The following is a 26,682-nucleotide window of genomic DNA, read 5'->3' on the forward strand; positions in this document are numbered from 1 at the left end:
TCAGAAAATCACACAAATGAAGATCGACATTTTCACATTACGATGTTAGACTCTGAGCTCTAAATAGCATGTTGGCAATCCTGTAGATCATGGCCTTCGTGATAATGTAGCTAGTATGTGTACTGTCTTATCACAGTCTAGTATATACAGTCACGAAGCTCGATACTTAATAAATGTGCATACATAGATAGTTGCTAACCACCAGGATCGCTACTATCGCCTCACCACAGACTCTTTCCCTAGCAGACGATAAAATGTATTGTACTTTCAATGTCGTGTTCTTTTGAAAAAATTAACACCTTCCTTCCACTATTGAAATATGAAATACATAAGGTTTATATATTATTTTCATAAAGTAGGCTATATATTAAATAAACTCACCTTCCTGGATCTTTCGGAAGAAGGATAACTTTGACCTTTTTTTCTTACAATTTATAGTACTACAAACGTCTCCTTGTCCTATATTATTATTCAAATTATTGCATTTTAGCCATTTATAGTTATTACAACCGATAACGAACATTTCACAGTTTACATAACTTTTCACAACAATGCGAAATATGCACAGTCAATGCCTTTTCAATCTAGACCAGGCCTTAATGTATGTTCGGGTTTTCTATTTCAGTGTACGGAGCTCAGTGAAATATTATAGTTGCATAATTTGTTGCAGGAATAATTACAGAACTGTGTTATTTTAATGTGAAGAGAATTTTACGTGTTAACATAATCTGTTCGCATCAACATTTTAAGTTTAGAATGGAATCTATTTTGAGGTTTAATAAAAAAGAATTTAGGTTATATTGTGATTTTAATTCAGCACATCTACCTTTCGTAATTGTAGGCAGACAATTTACAATACCACTCCTATGAAATTAGTGTACGTACGATTGTGTTACTTCGTCTCTTCGGTAGAGATAAATACAATGATTCAGTACTCAATTGTAGTATTAAAATAGACAAATTGAATGTGTGGGGTATCATACATGACATTATGCTTAATTATAATGTATAATTGCGAATCAAGTTAAATAAAGTAAACATAACCTATAAATTCCATATGAATGGCAGGGCATTGGAGACCACTAAAATTAACCAGAAAGGGGCAACTGGGACAGTAAACATAACCTATAATTTCAACATATCTAAATATCCGTGCGGTGCAACTGAAAATTACTGAATCGTGCATAAATGAATGTACAGGAATTTCGCAATATTTAATCGAAATAAAGACAGGTATTACATATACGAACAACGTAATTTTCACACAAAAAATAATATTACATCTTAACTCGCAAGTGAATTATGTCTTAAGTGTTTCATAATCATTGTTTTAAATTTTATTAATGCAATTACACTACATTTGAGAGAAATATATGTTACTCTTTATGCATCCCAACTAATTTATACGGTTAAAACGCCGCCCTTCGTGATCGGGTTAAGCGAATTACATGGTTTGCCTTACGGCCTGAATTAGACCACGATGGCAGTGGCGCAGTCTATTGTTCCTAGTACTCACAGCGCTCCAAGCGCTAGCAACTATCGCGAGAAATGAAAAAAATCATCCCAAGCTTCGTGACTGTATATAGGCACCGTGCAAGCTCCTCTGGTGGCGACTGTTGTTACTAACTGCGGGACAGCAGCGATAGAGTTGTGCTTGAAGCGTATGAATATACTTAACATCTCAGGTTAAATGATTAGAAATATGGATGATCCTAAAAAGCGGAAAGGTAACGCAAATTGCTGTGTTCTTGAGTGTAGTAATGCTTATAGGAACACACCAACCGATATTGTTTTTATTCATTCCCAAAACAGAAAACTGAAGCGCAACGACGCTAATTGTGGATCCATGCAGTAGGCAGACGAAAGTAAATAAGGCTACACTGCTTATAATCATAGTATTATTATTTATTATATATTAGGCCTGATATAAAAAATAGAATATATATAGTATTATGTTTATAAATAACCATTAAGTTAACAACGACGGGAATTTATCGTTTAAATTTCAAAAAGTACATAATTACTGAGTTCTTTACATATATATTATGTATAATATTAGCAACAATAAATAATAATATATTTATTTTTAAATGTATTCATATCGATATTTAATTCTTGATTTCAAGTGCTGATGGTTCACCTTGGAAATCAACACCCGCAGCAAGAATTTGCGGTTTTCATTATATTGGGAACGAGATCAGAACACCCCCAAAACTAGCATACCGTTCCCAGTATTTTTATAAAAGATTACAAGAAAAAGACTGCCTCATCTCAACTAGCTCCGGAAAGGTACGAAAGAGACGCATAAAGAAGACGAAAAGGTGAAAATTTAAGTTTAATGGAAGGCAAATGCTCAACAAGTGTCATTTCGAAAAATGAAGTAGCCATACAGGCAGAAGTAAATGAAACCATTCTTAGCGATTTTGTTTTTTCTTTCACAATTGAATTGTGTGAATTGTCTACTCAAGTGTCTATTCCATTACATGCCGAACTGAAGTCACATAAGAAATGTTATGACAAGCGTTCAGGAACAGATGATATGTTTAATGAAAAGCAAGGTTTCCGAAATTATTCTACAATAAAAAATGAGACAGAACTACCAGACTTCATGGGAGTGACATTTGTGGTTTCGAATATATTGTTAAAATTGCTGCCAATTGAAACACAATCATACCCGTAGAATCATAATAAGAAAAATGTCCAATTATATCATTTAACCCAAAAATAGCTACCATAGATAGTCGAAACGCCCCAAGATGTAGACAATACATATTATTTTTGCCATTTTTATTAGTGAATTTCACATCGAAAGCTTTCGAAAAATTCTGTCCAAGAGTAAGATTATTAAAGAAAATCGTCTACTCATATTTTCCAATTAAAATGAAAACTGGATTGTCGTATTCTGCTATGAGGGTGATGTTCGGAGTTAATCGTACAATTATAATTATAATGTATTTTTACCGCCACTTTAATGTTGTTGACATCCACAATGGTTACTGTAATTTTGGGTTTTGGCCTAGCAGAGAAAGTATTCAGGAAACAATGCCTGCAATATTGAAAAATGTAGAGTGACAATTAATTGTTCAGAAGTGGAACAGCCACCCAATGTGGTTCAGATGGTGGCTTTCAAATCTAAATGCTACCGAGGCAGATCGAGTGACACATTCATAACAGCTGATTGGGGATTATTGACTTTATTAGAAGGTGGTGATGAAGTCAGGTTTTCCCGGAATAATAACAAACCTCTCCGATAAAGGGATCATTGTTGTTACTCCACCGTATCTGCACGATGGCAAATTAACAGCTGAAGAAGTCGAAACTACTTACAGCGTTGCCAGTGTTCGAATTCATGTTGAAAGGTGCATTCAGCGAATTAAAATATACAGTATAACATTTTACACAAACTATCAATTGAACTGCTTCCGCATGTTGATCTTATTGTTTATTCAACTGTCCAAAGAGAAGTCTGAACCTCATAAGTGATACCAACAAGGCACCAATTATGAGGCAACTAGGCCAGAATATCATGGGGTAGAGTGGCCAGTTCCTTTTCCCTTCCATTGCATATATCGCCGACTAGCTACAAATTACACTAGTCAGACTTCATATGCATACAAACAATATTATTCTTCCTCTGACACATTGTCAAGTGAGATGTACAGCCTGATAACAGATGTACGTATCAGCCAGAACCTCAATCAGAGGTAGTATGTTGATGATATTGTTCATTATGTGTTGTGTTTTAGAGAATTTGCAGTCGCCCATTATTCAGGAAGTGTAATTAAGACTACTTTTAGAATTAAATCACATTAAAATACGTAATTTATAGAGACATTATACACACATAAATATTACACACGTCATGACATCAAATATAAGTATATCAGTGTTTTCGTAATATGATTGTTCACCCTCATTCAATGGTCTGAAATCTGATTTAAATGCCAAACAACTTCACTGATATTTCAGGAACTTTGTAGTTACATTTTTACACTCCTCTAGCAGTACTGAACTTTCCACTCAGTCTATAAAATAATTAAAGACTGAAGATTGCTGGGTTTGCAGTGTAAGACTTGCCCTTGGGCAGAACACTATGAATCAATGAACCCATTCTTACTAATATTACAACTTTTTATCGGCAGAAAGCCGCATGTAATTTCTATATCACACATGACTAGTGAATGACTGCGAGCCTGTAGTTAATTAGGAATTGAGACACTGCGCGGCGCCACCAGTACGATTTTGAGACCCATGCAGGTGCCTATACTAGACTATGGTCTTATCTTGAAAAGCCGTTAGTTCTCAAAACTGATGACAAATGTTTTTGAAGTGTAGGAACATTTTGTAGGAAAATCGACGTATCATTGAAAAACTACTATTTTTCTCTATACCTTTCGATGTTAAGTTTTAAAATGTGGGTTCGTTCATTAAAATCAGTTCCACCGTGTTCCCATAATTTCCATTACCAGTTCAAATTATATATATATATATATATATATACACATACATAAGCTTATTCAAAAGTAAGTTCTCATTTTGAAATGGTAATAAATAGGCCTATGTCAAATTTTTAGATTCCACGAAAATAAAAATACCAATGTGTTCGTAAAGAAACGGGATTTTATTAAAACACGAAAAAAATTAAACATTATCACCACCGTGTTGTTCAATAAGAAATAGTCTTTCTTCTATGCTATAAACGGCTTTAGTAAGCACACTCCTAGGGATGTTTTCAATGACATCCGATATTGACTGTTTCAGTTCCTCACGTGTAGTAAGTCTACTAAGAAATATCTTTTCTTTTAGATAACCCCATAACCAGTAGTCAGCTGGATTTGTCTGGTGACCTAGCAGGCCAACTGTTCGAAAAATGTCTACTAATTACACAATCACCAAAATGTGTTGCGCAATTGTGTTTTTACATTGTTGTGTGTGTGAGGTGGAGCGCCGTCTTGATGAAAACAATGTTTTCGATTTCATGATTCTGTAACGCTTGTATTGCAAAGTCTTGCAACATTTGAAAATATCGCTGCCCGGTTACCGTCACTGTTTTTGTTTGTCTATTTTCAATTTCTTCGTAGAAATACGGTCCTATTATGAAATGTGGCGTAAAACCACACTAGACAGTAACCTTGATATCATGTAAAGGTAAAACCATTGTAAATATAATTAAAATTACTCCCCTTTTGTCGTCTGGATTCTGGACAACAATTATTGTTTGTACAAGCGTGAGACAGTTACCATAGCAACGAAACACGGATCGATAAAAAAACCTCAGACCTTGTAAACAGTTATTTTGTTTAGTCAACTGTCCGAAGACAGGTCTGAACCTCACAAGTGACACCAACTAGAGGCAACTATATCAGGAGATAATGGGGTAGGGTGGCAAGTTCCTTTCTCCGTTCTAAACAGTAATGGCACCTATATAAAACCAAACTGCTGATATGAACAGAAGATACAGCTGTTTCAAAATGGCAACTTACTTTTGAATAACCTTGTAGCATTAAAAACAACTTAGAGGTGGAATTGAACAAATTCCTCTGGCAGGACGAAAGTACACACAGTAATGATGTTGTAATTGGGAAAACAATCCCTAAAATTTTCACACTTTACACCAGAGTATCCCCTTAAGTAAATTGTATTACTTCAGAGAAACTGTCTAGTGATGACCGTGATAATAATGATAATAATAAAGCCACATTTTTCTCTTCATGTAGTAGTTGTAATATAGATTAGTAGTCCATAAAATAAATAATATAAGAATGCATATTCCAGTTAGCTTCTGGAAAAATGCATTGTTCGCGAATTTCTATCAAATGAATGAAATTAAAAATTTAACGCTGTTCGAAGTATAAAAATGTCATGTACTGTGCAAGAGAAGTAATAAATACTGAACAGCTGAAGTACGGTAATAACAATATGTGTGCGCGATTTAATAAGGATTTCTTTTATATTAGAAGAATGTTCCAAAGCCATAGAAACGACAGAATTTTAGCTAACATGAAGTTGAATTCGACTATTTAAGACTTGAATAAAATTTTATAAAGTGAAAGAAACACGTTTTGTTTTAAGACGAACAGTATTCCTTAATGAGACATCATTATCTTAAAAACACTACTCACAGCTTACAACGTGTTTTGAAACAATCTCTCACCATTTCAGAATAAGTAGACTAAGAAAATTCGATCAAATAACCTTTACACTGAAAGAAACTAGCCACCCTACTCTATTATCTCGTGGCTTCTCATGAGTGATGCGTTATTGGTGTCAATGAAGAGGTTCAAACATGACTTCGGACAGTTGACTAAACAACAAACTCTACAATGTAAAATGACATATTTTTAACATCAAGGTATTCCATGTTTTGCAATATTTCTGATTATCATTTTTTACAAATGTTTTTGTTTTGAAAATTTGCGCATTAATAGTTACTTCATTTCCCTACGCAGATTCGTTTATTTCCATTAAATCACAAGCACATGTACTACGGCTGTCAGGTAGGAGCAAACCTGTCTGGTTCCTCTATGACGCTCAGAACAGAAATGTGTTGCTGAAACTTGCACTGTATGATTTCGGAAGTAAGACACATGGAGAACTGAAGTTAATTAAGTACGTACTTACCCATGTGGGAAAGGTCGATAATGGGGATCTCTGCTTTGGAGAGCAACGTCTCCACGCTAGCATGGTGATCCATATAGGCACAGAACTGCACTTCACACGTTTTCAAGTCCACACTACCTCACGCCAAACCAGCTACTGATTTCTTCAACCACACGCCGGCCTTGTGCCAGTGACGCCAACTTGCTGGGTTTCTTTGTTAGCCGCGAGTGTTATAGTCGATGGAACGCTTAATAATGCCAACTTATGAATCTGACAGATTCCAGGAATTATTGTACTTTAGAGTCTGCAAAGAGTTAATGCAGTAGATTTCGTAGCATATTCTAACGATGTATATAAACCGATAAATAATACAAAGGAAGCGATGAAAATAATACAGATGTCAAGTATGCCTAATATTGAAATTAGCACTATTGTACGCAGTGAACCGCTTTTTTATGTGAAGTTTTCACAAGTGAAATTTTTATTAATAACAAAGTCTCATCATCATCATCATCATCATCATCATCATCATCATCATCATCATCATCATCATCATCATCATCATCATCATCATCGTCGTCGTTCGTCATTAAAATCTTTACCATAAAGTCCGCCGAGTTAGCTCAGTGATAGCGCGACTGCCTTCTTACTAGCCGGCCCGGGTTTGATTCCCAGCAGAGTCAGAGATTTTCGTGTAACATTTATACGGGACTAGCTATATCGGTGCTAGGCGAGGTGGTGGTACACAACTTATAATCACTAGATTGTGCACCAATATGCCTGGTTAAATCCCAAATCTCTCCGCAGTGCATTTGAAGAGAAGGCATAATATATCACTGTTGATAGTAATTCGTACGTCGGATGGGGAAGTTAAGCTGGCGGCCCCCTCGGTGCTATTCAACAGGTGTAGGCTACGTGCCGACAGGACACTGGGTTTTCCCTTCTCCCTTCCTCATATTCATCATCATCCTCACCCATTCTTTTTTTTGTAGGTTATTTTACGACGCTTTATCAAAATCTAGGTTATTTAGCGTCTGAATGAGATGAAGGTGATAATGCCGGTGAAATGAGTCCGGGGTCCAACACCGAAAGTTACCCAGCATTTGCTCATATTGGGTTGAGGGAAAACCCCGGATAAAACCTCAACCAGGTAACTTGCCCCGACCGGGAATCGAACCCGGGCCACCTGGTTTCGTGGCCAGACGCGCTAACCGTTACTCCACTCACCCATTCTCTACACTACACTTAGTACATGAACCTTACACATACACTCACTGTAGTACACGTCATAACTCTCCACAGTACAGATCATGCACAGCGTGGCCCGCTGAAGTGGTGTGTAACTTGAAAATGAGTCACAGTCAAAGCCGTATTTAGGTATAGTGCCGCCCCTAGGCAGTGCTAAAATTTGCCGCTCCCCAACTCCCACAAACAATTTATAAGCAGCTATTATATAGATCATGTTTAGTTTAAATTAGTTTTAAATGAGATGTTACAATTCAGAAACTAATAACTTACTGGAATCAAAATACATGCATCTTACTTGTGAAGTACAGGGACATCATTTTATTTTACTTCAATTTTTATTGTACCTGAGTTTTTTAATGTACTTCACTCCCACCCCTTCTACTAATGAAGTTCAACCGTCCACCACACAGATCCAAGACCGCATATACAGTCATATCAGCCTTACGGTCATGGTAAACAGTACGTTCCAAAAATATGTTGGCGTTTTCCAGCGACGAAAGAGCTTTCCATATTCCATCATTTTCCATTTGCCTACGTCGCATCCCGGTTTCCCCCACCTGCTTCTATTCGCTTCTCTGTAAATGCTAATGGCTGGGATGTCAGCTCTTTTCTGAGAACATTAATTTATGTTAGGAATTGGACGTCTGCGTAATATTATACCCATACAATTGTTTAAAATAACTTAAATAAAAGGGCCTCGTTAAGTAATTAACTGTCACGTGATTTCCTCCCTTTCTACGACGCTGCGACGTAACCACTTGGACGGACAGTAGATAGCAACCTAAGTAACTTTATATTTTCGGATCTGGCAGAAGTGAAGATTGAATTTACAGTATGTAAGATCTCTTTTATAGAGTAGGTACAGAATTATTTCAACATGAGTTACTGATACGAAGGACGAACCTGGTAATTGGAATTACGTACAATAGTCTATAGTACGATAATATGCACATTAGAACTGAAGCCTGTATCGAAATGAACGGCCACCATTTTCAAAAATTTGTTTAAATATCCATATTATGATTATTTTTCAATTTAAATTCACTCTCTTTATTGTACGCTAATGTGCTGTAGACAGTATAGGCTAATATACACTGCATAATGAATACGTTCGCATGGAAAGCTCAGTTCGTGAGTAAAAATACTTATTGTTAATACTGTACTGTATTTTGATTAAACAAAAACCTAATGAAAATTATGAAACTCAAAATCGCGATATTTCCTAGTTTACGTAAATGGATGAACTACTTTTCTTCCCTCCTATACTTAGTAAAGTGATTTGTTTGTATGTTACGCCAGTATCATCGAACTCCAGTCGTGGAAGGGGGTAGCAAACGGTGTTTCCGGTTCTTAATTGTTGATCCAAAGGTATAGCCAGGTTAATATTAGAAATGTTAGTGAAAATAAATTGATGTCCCTGTATAAACATAGGTGAAGTTATGGGGGGTCATGAGGGGACACTGTTCCCCCCCCCCCCCAAACTTGTTTAAATTTATCTTCTATTAACGTTAGAAAATATTGAATTCAAAAGATCTTTGTTGCTTTTGTTTATGATTAAGGTTCTGTGCTTAAATTGACGAATTAATGTCTTCAGGTCATGTATCGGACTATAATATTTATTTTAAATTTCTGAATGTGTAAGAATTTCTATACCTCATTGGAGGAATGAAAGCACTGTAATGTTTCTTTTGTAATAGCCTGTACGCATGTGTTCGAAGTCTGCAGGTGTTCAGGCCGCCACTTGGAGAAATATGAATAACACACTGCACAAGAATGCAGAAAAAAGAAAAGTGATCCCGGTATAATGTGTAAACTTAAAGACGAGATTAAATAAAATAATAATTAGAGTTTACATAATTACATTTCATATCTTCAGGAAGGTAAGCTTCATATAAAAAAGTTTCTGTTAGCACTGTTACGTAGATTTATTGATGTATATGTACGAAAGAGAAAAAGAGGGAGAATGTTTTAAGGTATGCCTTATTATAATTTGTAGTAGAGTAGTAGACCTACAGTGTAAGCCCTATACAATCTGGTCCGAAACATCGCGGATATGGATATAACACTTTAAGAAACATGCCTCCCGAAAATACCTTTATTAAATGATCATATTCCGATATAAGTACTGTACTGTACCACGGTCAAGCTATAACAGGGAGAGGAGGTAAATGATGTCCCCCATAACCTCGTTATATGGAGATTCTATGGTTTTGCTTTGCCCCCCCCCCCCAAGGAAACGTTTCTCTCTCCGTCTATGATTATAAAGATTTCCTTCGCACTTTCTTCACAGATGATGTCATCAAAGTCTATCTGACGAAGCATATCAGACTCGATGCAAAGAAATAAATTCGAACTTATTCATTGTTTAAAGAAAATTGATTACTGAAAACCAGACTGTGGTTTATTTTAACTCTCGCAACCTATCTGGGGTTTTTTCTGATCGCATACTTTTTACATACGCTTGTAAGTTGGCAGAATGCAGTTCTATTCATTCAGTATTTTAGATCTATTCACTCATTCATAGTGTTCTGTCCAAGGGAAGATCTTTCACTGCAAACCCAGCATTCTCCAGTCTTTCCTATTTTCTGCCTTCCTCTTAGTCTCCGTATATGATCTATATATCTTAATGCCGTCTATCATCTGATATTTTCTTCTGACCCGAATTTTTCTCCCGTTCACCATTCCTTCCAGTGCATCCTTCAGAAGGCAGTTTCTTCTCAACCAGTGACCCAGCTAATTCCTTTTTCTCTTCTCGATCAGTTTCAGCATTATTCTTTCTTTACTCACTCTTTTCAACACACCTTCGTTTCTTATTCTGTCTGTCCATTTCACACACTCCATCCTTCTTCGTATGCACAATTGAAATGCTTCTCTTCGCTCTCTTCACTTCGTCGTAATGTCCATGTTTCTGTCCCTTACAACGCCACACAAAAGACTTTACCAGTATCTTCTTTAGTTATTTCTCCAGAGATTCGCAAGAGATGTTCTTTTTTCTATTAAAAGCTATGCTTTTATTACACTCTCTAAATTAGTTTGTGTATATATATATATAACATATTTATTTGTAATTGAATTTCAAATATTTGGACTTGGGATCACAAAATATTCCAACTAGGTTGTGCGTTACTTCCCATTTTATTTCGTTTTGTTCATCTGAAGTTATTTAATTTAAATGCTGTTATGATTCTGTACTAGCTCCAGGTGTTGCTACAATATGCAGCTGCTACTTAAATCCATTGTTGTAACGAACACTGCTTCAATAACTTCCTGTACTGGTTACAGTTTCAGTCATAAGGAATATTATCGCCGCGCTCTCATGGTTAACATTCGTCAGGTCTTTGAGCGGCCTCGTGCATAACATTCGGCAGGTATTTGAAATTTAATTGCATTATTGTTTTCAATTTCTTATGTCGCCACTCCTATCACTCGCCTCAAATTTCAATATTGCAACCAATAAGCTGCTTCCATTATTAAATGACATCTACTTGTCTAATCCACGTGGACTAAAACCGAGGTTGCAATGTCTTGCGCTGAGGACAAACATTAAGGTATGTGATTAAAAATTAGTTATTACAGAGTTATTATTAAGAGTTAAGAATGTCAACGTACTCGTATATGAATAACAATAGGCCTATAACAAACTAGTGCTTATTCTTATCGAGGAAGTAGACGTGACAACGTGACGCTTAGAGTGAAACTACAGAGCAACAATCGGTCGGCAAAATTGTTTTAAAAGCACGCCGCACGTTATTGTAAGATGCCGACATGTTAACCATGAGAGCGCGGCGATAATACCTTATTGTATTCAATAGAAGAGAAAAACAACACTACAATAATATAAGTAAATATAATATAATTATCAGGGAACGGATTTATATGGACTAAAAATATATGAAATATGTAAATATATATGTAGTTATTTTTACCAAAATATGGAATTAAATATGGATTTTTACCAAAATATGGAATTAAATATGGACTTAAAATTATAAAAAAATGACTATGTACGTTAAATATTGGTACATTTTAATCAAACTAAACAAAAAATATAATGGACGTACCTTATCTTCCAATGTAGTTTCAACAAAACACAATTTTTATTGTCTGTTACCATAACAATAGGTTACAAACATTTCTTTCAAGTGCTGAAAAGTGAATCTTCTTCTATTGTCTCTGAGGATAGATTTATACTGACTAAAAGAGCGTTCGACGTCACAAGAAGTAACTGGTACATAATTCAATTTCACAATGTCTGCTGGGGATAAGTCCAAGTTAATCTTCACTGTTGATTCACCACTCATCACAGCAACAACCTTTTGTAGTTCTTCATATCCAGGGTTTTTTGAAAGTACAGTGTCCACCTTAGCTCTTACTGCATCTGCAACTTTACCTCTACCACGATTCAGTTGTTCCACAGTACTATTTATAATTTCAAAACTTTCAGATAGTGAAAGGTGCCTATTTTGGAGACTTTTGAGCGTTTTTATGATGCATGAAAATGTATGCTGAATGTGAGCTAAGTCATTCTTCACACTTATGTCACAGGTAACTGTTTTCGCAGTATCAATTGAGACTGCATCTTCAGAGTCCAATGCAAGGAGAACATTGTTAATAGAGTCTATATGTTCGGCATAATATTCAACTGCTTCTAGCCATGTACCCCATCTAGTTAAAATTGGCTTTGGTGGCAATGGAATTTCAGGGTACATTTCTTTCAACACGTTAACTCTACTGGGAGCTTTGAGAAATACTTTTTTCACTGATGAAATCAACAAATCTACTTTAGGGAAATTGTCTCTGACCACTTCTGCCACACGATGAAATGCATGCGCCACACAAGTAAAATGAGTCAATTTAGGATATACAACAGATAATGCTTGTCCAGCTTTGACCATATAAGGGGCAGCATCGCTAATAAAGAATAACACATTATCGTACATAATACCCTTTGGCCACAGGATACCCATAGCTTCGTTGAACAGTTTAACTATAGTTTTGTTATTGCACTTTTCTAGAACATCACAATGTAAAAGAATTCGTTCAGAATATTGTTCACTTAACAAACCGATAACTACATTACCAACAAGTCTACCTTCTTTGTCGGGAGTCTCATCAATGGAAACCCAAATTGAACTATCTTTAATTTCATCTCTTATCTTCTGTATTGTCTCATCGTAGATGGATGGAGCATACGTCTTCCTAAGTGTTGACTCATCCGGGATTGTATGTTGAGTATATTTTTCAAGGAATTCCCTGAAGACCTTATTCTTTAGTTTGTAGAGAGGAATATCAGCAGAGATGAGAGAACGGCACAGGTCGATGTTAAACTCAGATCTTACATTCGATGTTGTTGGTTGTGTTAAAAACAATTGTCTCTGCTTGGAATTTAGTTGTTTGTTGGCCTGATGTTTACTAGTTGTAATGTGTTGTTGCACCAGGAACTTTTGTGTAGATGATACTGCACACTGACACAAATTACAAAATAATATTTTATTGTCAGTTGATAAACCATGTTCTTTAAATTCTGAAATGTAACTTGTTAGTTTTGATTTTAAATTGACTGAATGACGTACTTTTGGCATATTTACCGTCTTTATAGTATGATTTACAAAACTGAACCTATGTGTACTCTGACTGGCATTTAACTGTTGAGCTGCACAACTGAAGTCTGTTAAAAATTTTAAATTAAATTAATACAGTTTTGTAACTTACTTTCCCATTGTTGATAGGACTGCTAATTTTCAAATAACTCTGATGTTAAAGGGATTACTGAACATGTGTTTAAATCTCTATTGTTGAAATGTATTTTTAAAAGTTAATGGAATTTTGTTTTGTTTTATTGTTAAACCTAATATAATATGGACTGTTTTATATGAAATATGGAAAATATATGGAAATTAACGAAAATATGTACTAAACTCTAAAATATGGAAAAATATGGAAAATAAAAGTAGGATTTTTCAACCCTACACATTGTGAAACATAAAGATAATGCAAAATATAAATTATATTAGCTTTATAAGTAAATATGTATTTACATATAAATCCTTTCCCTGATAATTATAATACATTATATAACACATCATATGGCATAGGCTACTATGTATAAAATAATAAGGCAACAAAAATTAAAAAAAATTGTTCGGGATCAGAAAAGTTGCACGTAATTTTAGACCTAATAAGTTGCGAGAGCTAAGTGTTGGTTTTGTTTTGATATAAAGTTTTTCTTAAAGTCGCGTCGCTGTTATTTCCGGCGTGACTCCTCCTCTTTGTTTACGCCTTTAGGAAGTGAAGGCTCTATAAAGTCTAGGTATGTATCCTAGAAACAAAACTCAGCTCGGACTCCTCGCGGCGAGCATGCTATACCTCTCTTACTCCCCTACAGTAGGCTTGAGAGCATGCTGGAAACGGGAGCATACGTCATCTGCGGGAGACAGCCACGCCCGCTGGTTTCTGCGCACCGAGATTTCCTTGTTGGATGCCTATAGTATCGTTCGCCATTTTTGTTCTTTCGTTGCCGAGCTACCAGACGAGGAATCTATTTGCTACACCGTTAAACATTATCATGTCGTAGCTCCTATGATAATAAATCAAACGCACTGTAATTGAGCGGCAAATAACGACCTCGTGTGCTTTCTGCGAACGCCAACGAAAGAGCCAAAATGGTAGGCGATTATATTAAATATTTATGAAGTCTTAGGAAGTGCATAACGTCATCAGCAGCGAATGACAAGACACACACGTTTAAATGTAGCCGACCTGCAACGTTATTGGCTGCAGGAAATAAGAGCGACGGGACATATAGGTACTTCGATAGGAAGTATGAAGTAAATTGAAAAATAATCTCCAACTTTTTGCGGAATAAACCTTTAATGTCGAATTATATAGTGCACATGCTGGAATTGTGGTTATTATTCATAGCGATAAATAATAATAAACACACATCTGATTTGCTTTTCAACAATGCATTCTTGCTTTTACAAACAGTTAAATTTAAGCAGGTTCATAGTACGTCTAGGGATAGAGTGGACCGTAGCGGCCTTGGACTGGGCGAGAGTTGTCACACTTACTGCCAGATTTACATGTAAACAGCCGGCAAGTCCACTTTATCTCTAGAAGCACTTTATAATAACACGATACCGGTATTAAAATATAATTATGTAGCTGCACACTTTCCTTTTACTCTCTCCGCGACCACGACAATGCGACTTCCACAAGATGTTCAAGAAAAAACTTCAGGAAAGATTTACCAACAAGTGTTTTAAAAACAAATTTCATTGTAAAATGAAAATAGAAAAAAATGAAAGAAAAGGATACGAGAGAGAGAGAGAGAGAGAGAGAGAGAGAGAGAGAGAGAGAGAGAAAGGGAGGGAAAATGCCGCCCCTGGAAATTGTTGCCTTACACAACTGCCTAGGTTGCCTAGGCCTAAATCCGGCACTGGTCACAATTCTGCCATCTATCCGCAATATGCGAAATCCGAATCATATAAGTGAAGCGGGTAGGCATTGGACTCTCACTCTCTCTCTCTCTCTCTCTCTCTCTCTCTCTCTCTCTCTCTCTACCATAAACATCATCAAAGTTTGTTTTACCCACATTGTAGTTGAAATATCGTCTCATCTCACCTTGTGAAGAATCACTTAGGTTCATAATTCAAAGATTGTTCGGTAATCTGGAGTCTTCTATTATGTTAATATGGTCTTGGCAAATTCACGGTTCCCCAAAGTTAAATAATCATTGCAATTGAGACTTCATGTACCTCCTTGACGGATCACCAATTCTTGTACAGCTGTCAAAAGAAAAAGTGGCAGCTCTCTAGATACGAAGTTCTCTTAGGGTTCCGCTACAATTCGGAGACAGGCGATGTAATAATGTTGTTGGACCACGATGTCTGCTGTATAATATGTCTGCTGTTATAATTAAAGTTTTCTACGTGTTACACTTATAGCGTAATAGCAGCGTTCCGTGCTGGTATTAGTGAGGTCGTGCGTTCGAACACCACCGAGTGCTTTTTATGTTTTTTTTGTTTGTTTTTAAGATAGAGAGAAACTATAATTGCTGCTGTCTCTTTTATGACTATTTTAGTATGCCTAATTAACATCATGTTCATGAATACATTATTTATTATGACATTATGGCTCAAATGGAGAAGAAAGAAAGAAAGAAAGAAAGAAAGAAAGAAAGAAAGAAAGAAAGAAAGAAAGAAAGAAAGAAAGAAAGAAGGAAAGATTTTATACTCAACAAAAATATCTTTCATAGCATAAACAAAACAAGCATACTGGCATCTGCCTTAGAAAATTCAAACAATTAAAAGTTAGAAAATCAAACCGAAAGCCACGATTCAATATTTAGTCCATCTTCCTCCGATCTCGATTACATTTTTCAATCGAGTGGACATGTCCTGGACGAGCTTCCACAAATCACCATGACGTCTTGGAGGGGGATTGGGTTATGCTTCTTTACTTGTGCCCCCGTGGTTCAGTTGGAAGACCGTCTGAATTCAGACGTCAACGTCTTAGGCTCTCGTTCCTTTTCATTTTATTGTTACAGGATAGAATAATGTAATAATACGAGAAGGAAAAACTAACACTAGTATTACCCAACTGTATTTTTCCACATCTAACATTAAATTTATATTATTTATATCGCTCAAGAACATAATAGAATATACATGGTAATTTGAATATTATTTATTTCGCTAAAGAACAATAACAGAATATAAATGATAACTTGAATATTATTTATATCGCTAAAGAACGATAACATAATACAAATGATAACTTGAATATTATTTATAACGCTAAAGAACTATAACAGAATATAAATGATGACTTAAGTATTATTTATATCGCTAAAGAACGATAACAGAATATAAATGGTAATTTGAATATTATTTATATCGTTAAAGTACTATAGCAGAATATAAATGATAACTTGAATAGTATTTATATCGCTAAAGAACGATAACAGAATACAAATGATAACTTTAATATTATTTATAACGCTAAAGAACTATAACACAATATAAATTATAACTTGAATATTATTTATATCGCTAAAGAACGATACCATAATATGAATGGTAACTTGAATATTATTTATAACGCTAAAGAACTATAACAGGATATACATTTCGGAAAACGTATTATTTGTCTTTCTTGTATTAAATTTTATATTACCTTGTTAACATGTTTCAGCTTGCTATTGGCCATCATCAGAACTGGTTATTGCTGGTCTTGGCGCCTTTTGTTTTGTTTCCTGTGGGGGTGTGTTTGTGTAATGTAATGTAGAGCCAAAGATTATAATATCGCATACAGAACAAATAATACTCTACAAAAATATCTCAACACACAAACAAATGCAACCACACAGGTATATATAAACTCAAATGCAACACCTGCAACAACTTCTACATAGGAGAGACAGGCAGATCATTTCAAACACGTTACAAGGAACACATCACAGCCATAACAAAATTACAAAACACTTCCACATATGCAGAACACATCACAAATGCTAACCACACCTACAGAGACATCAACACGCACATGAAAACTCTAACATCCAACCAAAAACCCAGAAACTAAACACACTAGAACAATATGAAATATACAGACACAAAAACCAATCCAAATGAAATTCTCAACATACAATTCAATTTCAGAACACACACACTCTTTGACTCCACATTACACTACACAAACACACCCCCACAGGAAACAAAACAAAAGGTGCCAAGACCAGCAACAACCAGTTCTGATGATGGCTAATAGCAGGCTGAAACATGTTAACAAGGTAATATAAAATTTAAGGCAAGAAGGACAAATGACACTTTTCCGAAGTGATATAGTGTTAAAAATTCTGTAATCAAGATGTAGAATACATATGATAACTTGAATAATATTTATCGCCAAAGAACGATAGCAGAATACAAATGATAACGTGAATATTATTTATATCGCTAAAGAACAATAGCAGAATACAAATGATGATAACTAGAATATTATTTATATCGCTAAAGAACGATAACAGAATAGAAATGATAACTTGAATATTATTTATAACGCGAAAGAATAACAAAATATAAATGATAACTTGAGTATATTTTTATATATAGTTAAAGAACGTTAACATAATATGAATGGTAACTTGAATATTATTTATAACGCTAAAGAACATATGATAACTTGAGTATTATTTATATCGCTAAAGAACGATAATAATATAAATGATAACTTGAATATTATTTATATCGCTAAAGAACGATAGCAGAATACAAATGATAGCTTGAATATTGTTTATATCGCTAAAGAATGATAACAAAATAAAATGATAATTTGAGCAAAACTCGAACATACAACCTTCGAATCATTAAGCGAGCACCCTACCGCATGTCTACAAGACGCATATATTGAGAGACTCCATAGTTCTGAAACTGCTTCTACAAGCGCGAGAATCGTGTAACATCACCCACCGTGATCGATCCGAAGTGGACTTAGAAAATATTCGCTGCTCACGAGAGCTGCCACTTTTTTTTTTTTTTTTTTTTGACAACTGTACATGGAACTAAAAACACTGTTCTGAATTGCACAATATTTCACCGGCCATTTCTTACAAATTTTACACACACATTTGTACGTAGGTCCTAAGGAAAAGTACATATCAAAGTATACCTGTATTAAATCCTTGTTAGAAAGACATTAATAGGCTAATAATTTGAATATTCAATGTGAAAATGTTTGTAAACTAAGCCCTCGGGGCACTCTGAGGCTAAGAGAGCGAAACCAATTGAAAAGAGAAAGTTATATAAGCACTACAAAGTAATTCACTTAACAAGCCTCGTATCAAGCTATTTACTTAGCTGTGGATTAGTATGAAACAAGATAAAATTCTAAGTCATTGTTAGTTGTACTGTTATAGTCTGATCATTTGAGGCACCTTTATCTCAGTATATCAACGGTATCTCAACCATTGCACCTGAGAGTATCTTTTTTTGGGTTCAGTGTGTGTTATATACAGGGTGTTTAGAATAATCAGTAAATATTTTAGGTGTGATAGTATAAACTATCATGTTTAATAAAAATCCATACAAACATGTCCAATTTTCAATGGATGTGAAATACAGCTTTTTTAATGTTGTCCATAACAAGTCTTACAAACAGTATGAAGGAAAGACGAATGACTCTGTACAACGGAATAGTGCTTGTCTCTCCTCTGGCATGATCTGAGGGCAGCACTGTTCAAAGTGGGTGTAGAGAAACAGCTGTTTGCAGTTAACCTGTACAGATGGTCTTGTTCTTCCATCTTGACAGAGCAGTTTACATTTTAGCTGTCAGGTGATACATAATATAAATCTCACATGTCTTTCCCCACCGATGCATCGGCCGTGGTGGTTATGTGCATTGACCATCAAGGCCCAGATCTTACTCCTATCCACTTTTATCTGTGTGGTGTAGGATAAAGGCGATGTGTACAACAAGAAATAAACATAAGGAATGAACTGATCTCTCGCAATGTGAATAGTGCTGACCTCATAAAAGAACAAGATGATCTCAAAAGAGCTGATTGTTAGTAGCAGTTCAATTTCATCCCTCGTACCTTTTTCCTTCCTGAAGCCAAACTGCTCTTCTTCCAACTGTTCTTCCATCTTAGAATATGAACGTCGATTCAGTATTCGCAAAAAATCTCCATATTAGAGTATGATTGAAACTGAGTAACTTAATTGGTTTGCGTTGCAAACAATTTTTCATTCAGTGGTCCTATTCACCCCTCTTACCCTACATTAAAAATAAAACGCATATCCTACAAAAGTTATATTAGATGAAAGATCATGTTCTAGAGATGAAAAGCAGTCTTTCGACAATCGGTTTTTGAAAGTGATCAATGTCTAACAGCCCCTTTACACTATGTACACTAGAATTTGCTATTTTTGCCATTTACACTATCATAAAGAGTGATATTGATCAAACATTATTTACACTGTTATATACTATTTACAAAATAATTAAGTAGGCTATAGTATTATGAAATAAAATACAATACAGGAGGCAAGACCTGTCCTGTGACCTTATTACGCACCATGGCTATAACACCCAGTGGGTATGGAGGAGAAGATACGGTTTTAGTCTGAACTGAACTTCCGTGTCGGTAGATTGGTCTAATATTAACCAAACTGAAACAAACATTTTTTTCTAATCTTCCATTCTTTTCCCTTTCGCGTAGCTCACATGCCACGTTTCGCCTCTCGATGAGTACCTTGCAGTACAATACACAACACTGCTTATTTATTTATTTATCTATTTATTTATTTACTTATTTATTTATTTATTTACTTATTTATTTATTTATTTATTTATTTATTTATTTATTTATTTATTTATTTATTCATTTATTTATTTATTAACTAATTACTGATAAATTGCATTAAGAAACAATTTTATAGAAAAACATCTTCTTTCTGGCTTCCCAATAGCGTTTCACTTCTGTGAGTGACTGTAGGCCAGAACATATTGAAAGGTGATGTTGGTTCATCTCTGTATTATAGTTACACAATTTGCAGGATTGTGTTTCCATTATCCCAAAACGAAAGAGGTGTTTCGCCAGTAATTCATGCCCTGTTGCTAGACGAAAGAGTGCGACTGCACTTTTTCTTGGCTGAATTGGTAATTTCAGAATTGACTCTCTCTCCAGTGCTTCTCAGATGTTCTTGAGGCTAGGTCTTGCAGATGTTGTGTCTTGAATTACTCTTTTACAGCTATTTTCACAGACTGGAATGACATTGGTTTTGCGTAGTTAGTGTGAGCCAAGCTCCTTTCTTAGCCAATGAGTTTGCTTGTTCATTTCCATAGATTGAGCAGTGACCAGGTATATAAAAGCGTAAATATTTGATCCATATAGGCCTACATTTTTTATAATAGTGTAAAGGTATATAAAAGCGTAAATATTTGATCCATATAGGCCTACATTTTTTATAATAGTGTAAATAGTAAAAATAGCATATTCGAGTGTAATAAGATAAAGATAGAGATAGTCCACTGTGTCCCGTGAAGGGCAAAGGCCACCTGCTTGAGGGAAAGCTCTAACTTTTCTAACGTGATGAGGTAATCCTCCTTAGAAGTTGCATTTGATTGTATATATTGAACTTTATATTAGTGTACATAGTGTAAATAATATAAATTTTGAATATTAGTGTAATTGTTAAAGTGATCTATGTTTTGTTCCGCGTAACTTTACCGAGTCGCGTGAGCAGTCAGTCAAGTACTTCGCTTGCTAGATGCTCTCGCATCGTCCACTACAGTAAAAACTCCAGTAATACTTAATTTTATAGCCTCCTGAGTCAAAGTACAGTCCCTAGTGATTATATAAGTTTCTACAATTCACAACTTCCGAAACAGCGGAATTTGATTGCAATATTCTTGCTCAGACTTCTCATGGAAAACAACTCGATTTATCTGAACACAGCTGAATTTGACTGCGATGTTCTTTTGATTGGCATCCGCGTAGTTTAGTTGGTAGAATACTGACTACTGACCGGAAGGTTCCGGGTTCAATCCTGGTGGCATCGGGGCCAGAGTTCACTTCACGGGTAATTGTATCCTTTTGAAGTTGTCTCATCTAAGATGCGAAAGAATAGAATTATCCACTCGAAAGTTTCCTCTGTGATCTAATGGTTACTTGAAGCAGTAATTAGGAGAGGGAGAGACCGATTTATTAGCGAAATGATATCTCCATATTTTTTTTGTTACATGTATTCGCGGGGATGTTCTGGCGACTTGGTTAGAATTAGCTTCCCACACAGTTGGTTCACATCCTCTCGTCACTTGTCAGAATCGGACAGATTTAGGGCCACCTTGGGCAGGGTTCTGCATTGACACTCGTCGAGGCGTAAAATCAGAGAGTTAGACTGGACCTGTGGGAAAGCAACTGCAAACTTGGGATTTTCCAAAGAACGGGGTTCTCCAAAATCGAAAAATTAATTAGATGTTGTGGGAAATCCAAAGTCTAAATTTAGAGATGACGCATTTCGCGCCCAATAAGAAGAGATCTTGGTCCAGCTTATGAAGTCACTTTGGACCAATAGAGAATAGATTTTAGGCCGGTTAAGTGACGTAGTTTTTAACCAATAGGATAGTTAGTTTTAGCGTAGGGTAGGTTTTTATAAATAAGGGTGACGGGGAGCGGAGATGATCACAACTTCTCATCGTGTCGGCGGCCCTACATACAGGGCACAATAACTACTTCGTTTTGTGTCGACAGGACGACGACTTCTTTTCGTGTCGACGGCACGACACACTGAGTTTTTTTTGGTGTCGGCGGCCCAACTTAATAGTCTTTCTTCCGGCGAAGACTCGATAGACTGAACTTTGTCATCGGCGAGACTACTCGCCAACGTTTAGGAGCTTCGATCATAGTGTACGGGACAGAGTATTGAATTTATAGTATCGGATAGAGCTTATTCAGAGCTGCCATAGAGTCGACACAGAAGTGCGACCAACGATTGAATTATAAGTCAGCCGGAAATACATACTCTAGGGTTTACCAAGTGAATACGACAATAAACTTATAGTTTTGGAGTTTACACTGCCTTTTATATAAGTAGCCGGCTTGGTAATATTCCTGACATCATCCTACACCACCATCGTACCTCGGCTACCCTGAGTGAATCTCACGCAACACCGAGACGCACCCACCCTCATACTTTACTTGCCATTATTTCCTAGGATTCCGAGTTCAAATTCAGCCCACATCGATGCATTTTTAAGGGACTTAAAATTCTCAGCATTACTCTCTTCGGAAAGGAAGCAAAGCTGAGAGTCCTCTGTGATAAATTTACATCACGAAAGTGAACTCTGGACCCGATACAGGCTCCCAATAAAATTTGTCGGCCATTTTAATAATTTAGATAGGCACGATAGACTCAGATCAGTAATCTAAGAATGCGTAGTCTTGTCAGTAAACAATATAGGGAGCTCACGCTCAGGTTGAAGGTACGAAAGGCAAAACGCTCATGTTCTGAAAAAGCAAAATAGGTATTGTCTACTGTAAGCGCAGTTGTTTTGACGTTGTCCGGCACGATGGTTCACTTACTTAGCTATCAAAACGACATAGGTGAAGGGGCAGTTGATAAGCTTTATGTATGTAGTGACCTTCATGTATTTCGTCAGTACTGAAGTAAACGTGATGGATAAGAAACACAATGGGTAGTCTCCACGGTGGCTGGGCGGTCTAGATCTTCGACCTGTCACGTAGGCCTTTCGAGGTGACATATTTTGTGGCGGACAAGGTCGCACTTGGGGATTTTCTCAGGGTTCTTCCGTTCCCCCCCCCCCTTAGGCATCAACATCTTGTCCGATCCGATATCCAATCCGTTAAGTCTCGTTCACACTTTTCAAGTAACTTGAATTCAAGTCCACCGCTATGGAATAACGGTTAGCACGTCTGACTGTGGAACTAGCGGGCCCGGGTTCAAATCCTGGTTAGGACAAGTTACCTGTTGGGTTTTTTCTGGGTTTTTCTCAACCAATTGAAGTAGAATTGCTCGGTAACTTTCGGCGTTGGACCTCGTACTCATTTCGCGTTCATTATTCACATATCATCATCATTCATACCATAACCCTGGTTTAGTTCACAGTGCGGCGTGCTGTACTTGTACAAGAGCGCGGTCATTTGGCTACCCACTCATTCACAGAATAGGAGTGGTAAACACAATAAACCTCAGACTGCGGTGCAAGCCTTCGGGTCCCTCCTACGTACAAGAGAGAAAAAATACTTGAATTGAAGTCACTTGATTTCAAGTAACCTGAATTAAAATTGCGGTTCAGACATATTCAAGTTATTTTATTTTCAAGTAGAATAAAATGGCGTCGATGGAAGTTGTACAAATATGAATTTCTATTGTAGCAAGCCTCCGTGCCAGGGAACTGATAAACATATTGAAGACATGGAAGAAACGTCGTTCAGTACGGGTTAGGAGTTGGATTCGTAAGACCATTGCCCATTACAAATATAATATGTGAAATCTTCAGGCAACGACTTAATAATGCTTCATTTAAATGTAATAAAATAACCAGGTCTAATTTACCATATTTGAAAATGATTTTCTTGAAGCTGTTACAGTTCACAAAAAATCTATCAGCCACATTCGTCCGATAAATGTCATCCATTCAAGGAACACTCTTCTTAATCCCTCCTATCTTCCTCACTACTTCTCTATGTACAGTTTAGTGGTTTTTAGTTTTCTTTCGTACCTCATCTGTGTTCACGTTAAAATCTATACCGGTACTGTTCAATTCTCGATTGGTAGCTTCTTTTGCATTTCTGTCAAGATACTTCGCTGTTTATATAATCCACAGGCCTTCGTGAGTTTAATACAACTCCAGAAACTCAAATATTTGGTCATTATTCAACTTAATGTTATTTACTATTATTTTTAACAATCAGCTGTTAATTTAAATTTCCGGGCTTTTTCATTGAATTCAAGTTATCAAGTGACTTTCATACTTTTCAAGTTGTTTCAAGTGTCCTTTCAAGTCAAGGAAAGCGTAGAAAGGGACTCAACTTTAGTCGGCCTGGATAGCACAGTTGTATAGTGTTGGCGTTCCGTGCTCGAGGTTGCGGGCTCAGGTCGATGGCATTTAAGTATGCTTAAATGCAACAGGCTCTTGTCAGTAGATTTACTGGCATGTAAAAGAACTCCTGCTGGACAAAATTCCGGCACACCGGCGACGCTGATATAACCTCGGCAGTTGCGATCGTCGTTAAATAAACCATATATTTTTTTTTTTTCCATCTTCACTTGATTGAATTCAAGCTGTTACTTGTCTTCATGTCAACTTGAAACATAGTTCATTCATTCATTCATTTTTAATTGTCCATAAAAGAGTTAAAACCACAGGACTTGTCAAAGAGAGAGAAAGAGAAAGCAACAATTAAAACAAAAAACAATAATTAAAACAGATAAAAATGCAATAAATTAGGGCCAATTTAAGCCGAAACGTATTTCCTCTAAATTGTAGGGACAGAGGTTTGTTAAAATTATTTTGATGTATCTTTTAAAATATCTTAAGTCATTCGTATTTTTAATTTCATGAGGCAAACCATTATATATTTTTAAGCTGTAGACCATATACGCTTTGTTGAAACTTGTCAATCGATGTGCTGGAATATTAAAATTTTCTTTGAAACGAGTCTTGTAATATGAAAATCACTCTTTCGATAAAAATTATTCTTATTAGAATGTATTAATTCCATAAGCTTAAAAGTATACAGTATATAAAACATAAACTGTTAAAATATTAAAACTCTTAAAATATTTCCTACATGATGTAGCCTACGATTATCAACACCTGCCATGCATCTCACAACATGCTTCTGAGCAATAAAAACATCACTCATCTTCTGACTTGACCCCCAGAAGCATATGCCATTTGATAATCTCGATTCTACTTCGGCGTAATAAAAGGACTGTAAGGTTCTATAACACAAACAAGATCTCAACTTTCTACTTTGGTAACAGACAACATTCATTTTCTGAATTCAAATGCTCATCAAATATTAAGCCAAGAAATTTAGTTGAATATGACTGGCACACTTAGTGCTTGTTAATACTAATGTTTACACTTTTCAAGTTCGTTGAATCAAATTACTTGAATTCAAGTTACTTGAAAAGTGTGAACAAAGCTCAGTGATGCCAACCGTAGACTACCATACAGATACAGTGCTCTCATTTTACGAGGAAACTAAATTACAGCGGAACGCCGGCGTATACTCTTCTGCTTGTCGTGCTTGCACCGGCGGGGAGAGTGTTCCGTTACTACCGGCAAATCAAGACATTTAGCGACTACAGAAGAAAATAAGTCCACGAACTTAAATTATTATTAAAAACACATGCATACAGTTTTATTACTCGCCATTTATTTCAGATACTGTTGAAAATGACCTCCTTCTGCAGTAAGACATGTCTCGCATCGTTTAAACAAATTATTTGCTACTTTCTTTAATTCCGCTTCGGTAACAAACTGTATTGCACGTGTTACTTCGGCCTCCAGTTTTCTACAGTACGGGGATTGTTTCACTTAACTTTGCCCTTTAGTTTTCCCAACATAATAATCACAGTAAGTTAGGTCGGCTGAACGTAAAGTGTCTATAGAATTTTGAGCTGTATTCGCTGTGTCACCGTCCTGTTAGAAATATCCATAATCCTTTTCTTCCTGTGTCAGTTCATTAAGAAATGGACGCAATATTGTTCGGACATGCACATCTGAATTATTGCGGTCTTAAGAAAAATATAAGCCTAGTCATCCGCCGCGCGTTACCTAGGGTTCCCGTAATGTAATTTAAAAAAAACTGGGACATTTACAATTTTTTACTTAAAAACCTGGGACATTTTGTAAAAAAACCGGGACACAATAAAAACTGCAAATTTTTAAATAAATCCATCACATACGTCACAATCACATTTTAATCACGTTATAAAAGTGCATCCTAATACTCACTCGGCAACCCTTCAAATCATTATGATGATTATTATTATTATTATTATTATTATTATTATTATTATTATTATTATTAAAAAAATACAACCTGATGATAGGTACCGTAAACAAGAGTGAAGATAATATTTTAAAAATGAATTCAAGTATTTCTCAGATTTATGGACGTGGTTGACTACTGATCGACCACCATGTGAAATGCAAAATCTAGAATTGCACAATGTACATTCCACATTTTCATCCGCACCTTTCATGAATGGGAATTCTCTTCAGATGCTATCATTTGATGCTACGATACTGAATGTAATCGGAAACGGAAATTGTAACTAATACTGCCAACATAAG

The 26,682-nt window shown here is 35.9% G+C and overlaps 2 protein-coding genes across 3 annotated transcripts in view; one reads left to right on the forward strand and one right to left on the reverse strand.

Annotated features, from left to right (window-relative positions):
* The window catches only part of LOC138698622 (uncharacterized), a 285,035-nt gene extending 278,226 nt beyond the window's left edge, over positions 1 to 6,809 (reverse strand). The window contains exon 1 of one of the 2 annotated variants that reach the window (XM_069824710.1): positions 6,622 to 6,809. In XM_069824710.1, the coding sequence (XP_069680811.1) occupies positions 6,622 to 6,694 (73 nt within the window). In that variant the 5' untranslated portion in view covers positions 6,695 to 6,809. The remainder of the gene's footprint in view (positions 1 to 6,621) is intronic. The other variant, XM_069824700.1, reaches the window with a different exon arrangement.
* The window catches only part of LOC138698629 (lipid storage droplets surface-binding protein 2-like), a 466,618-nt gene that overhangs the window by 400,012 nt on the left and 39,924 nt on the right, over positions 1 to 26,682 (forward strand). The gene's annotated exons all lie outside the window — the stretch shown is intronic.

Source organism: Periplaneta americana, chromosome 1 (assembly GCF_040183065.1).
Source record: "Periplaneta americana isolate PAMFEO1 chromosome 1, P.americana_PAMFEO1_priV1, whole genome shotgun sequence".
Lineage (NCBI taxonomy): Eukaryota > Metazoa > Arthropoda > Insecta > Blattodea > Blattidae > Periplaneta > Periplaneta americana.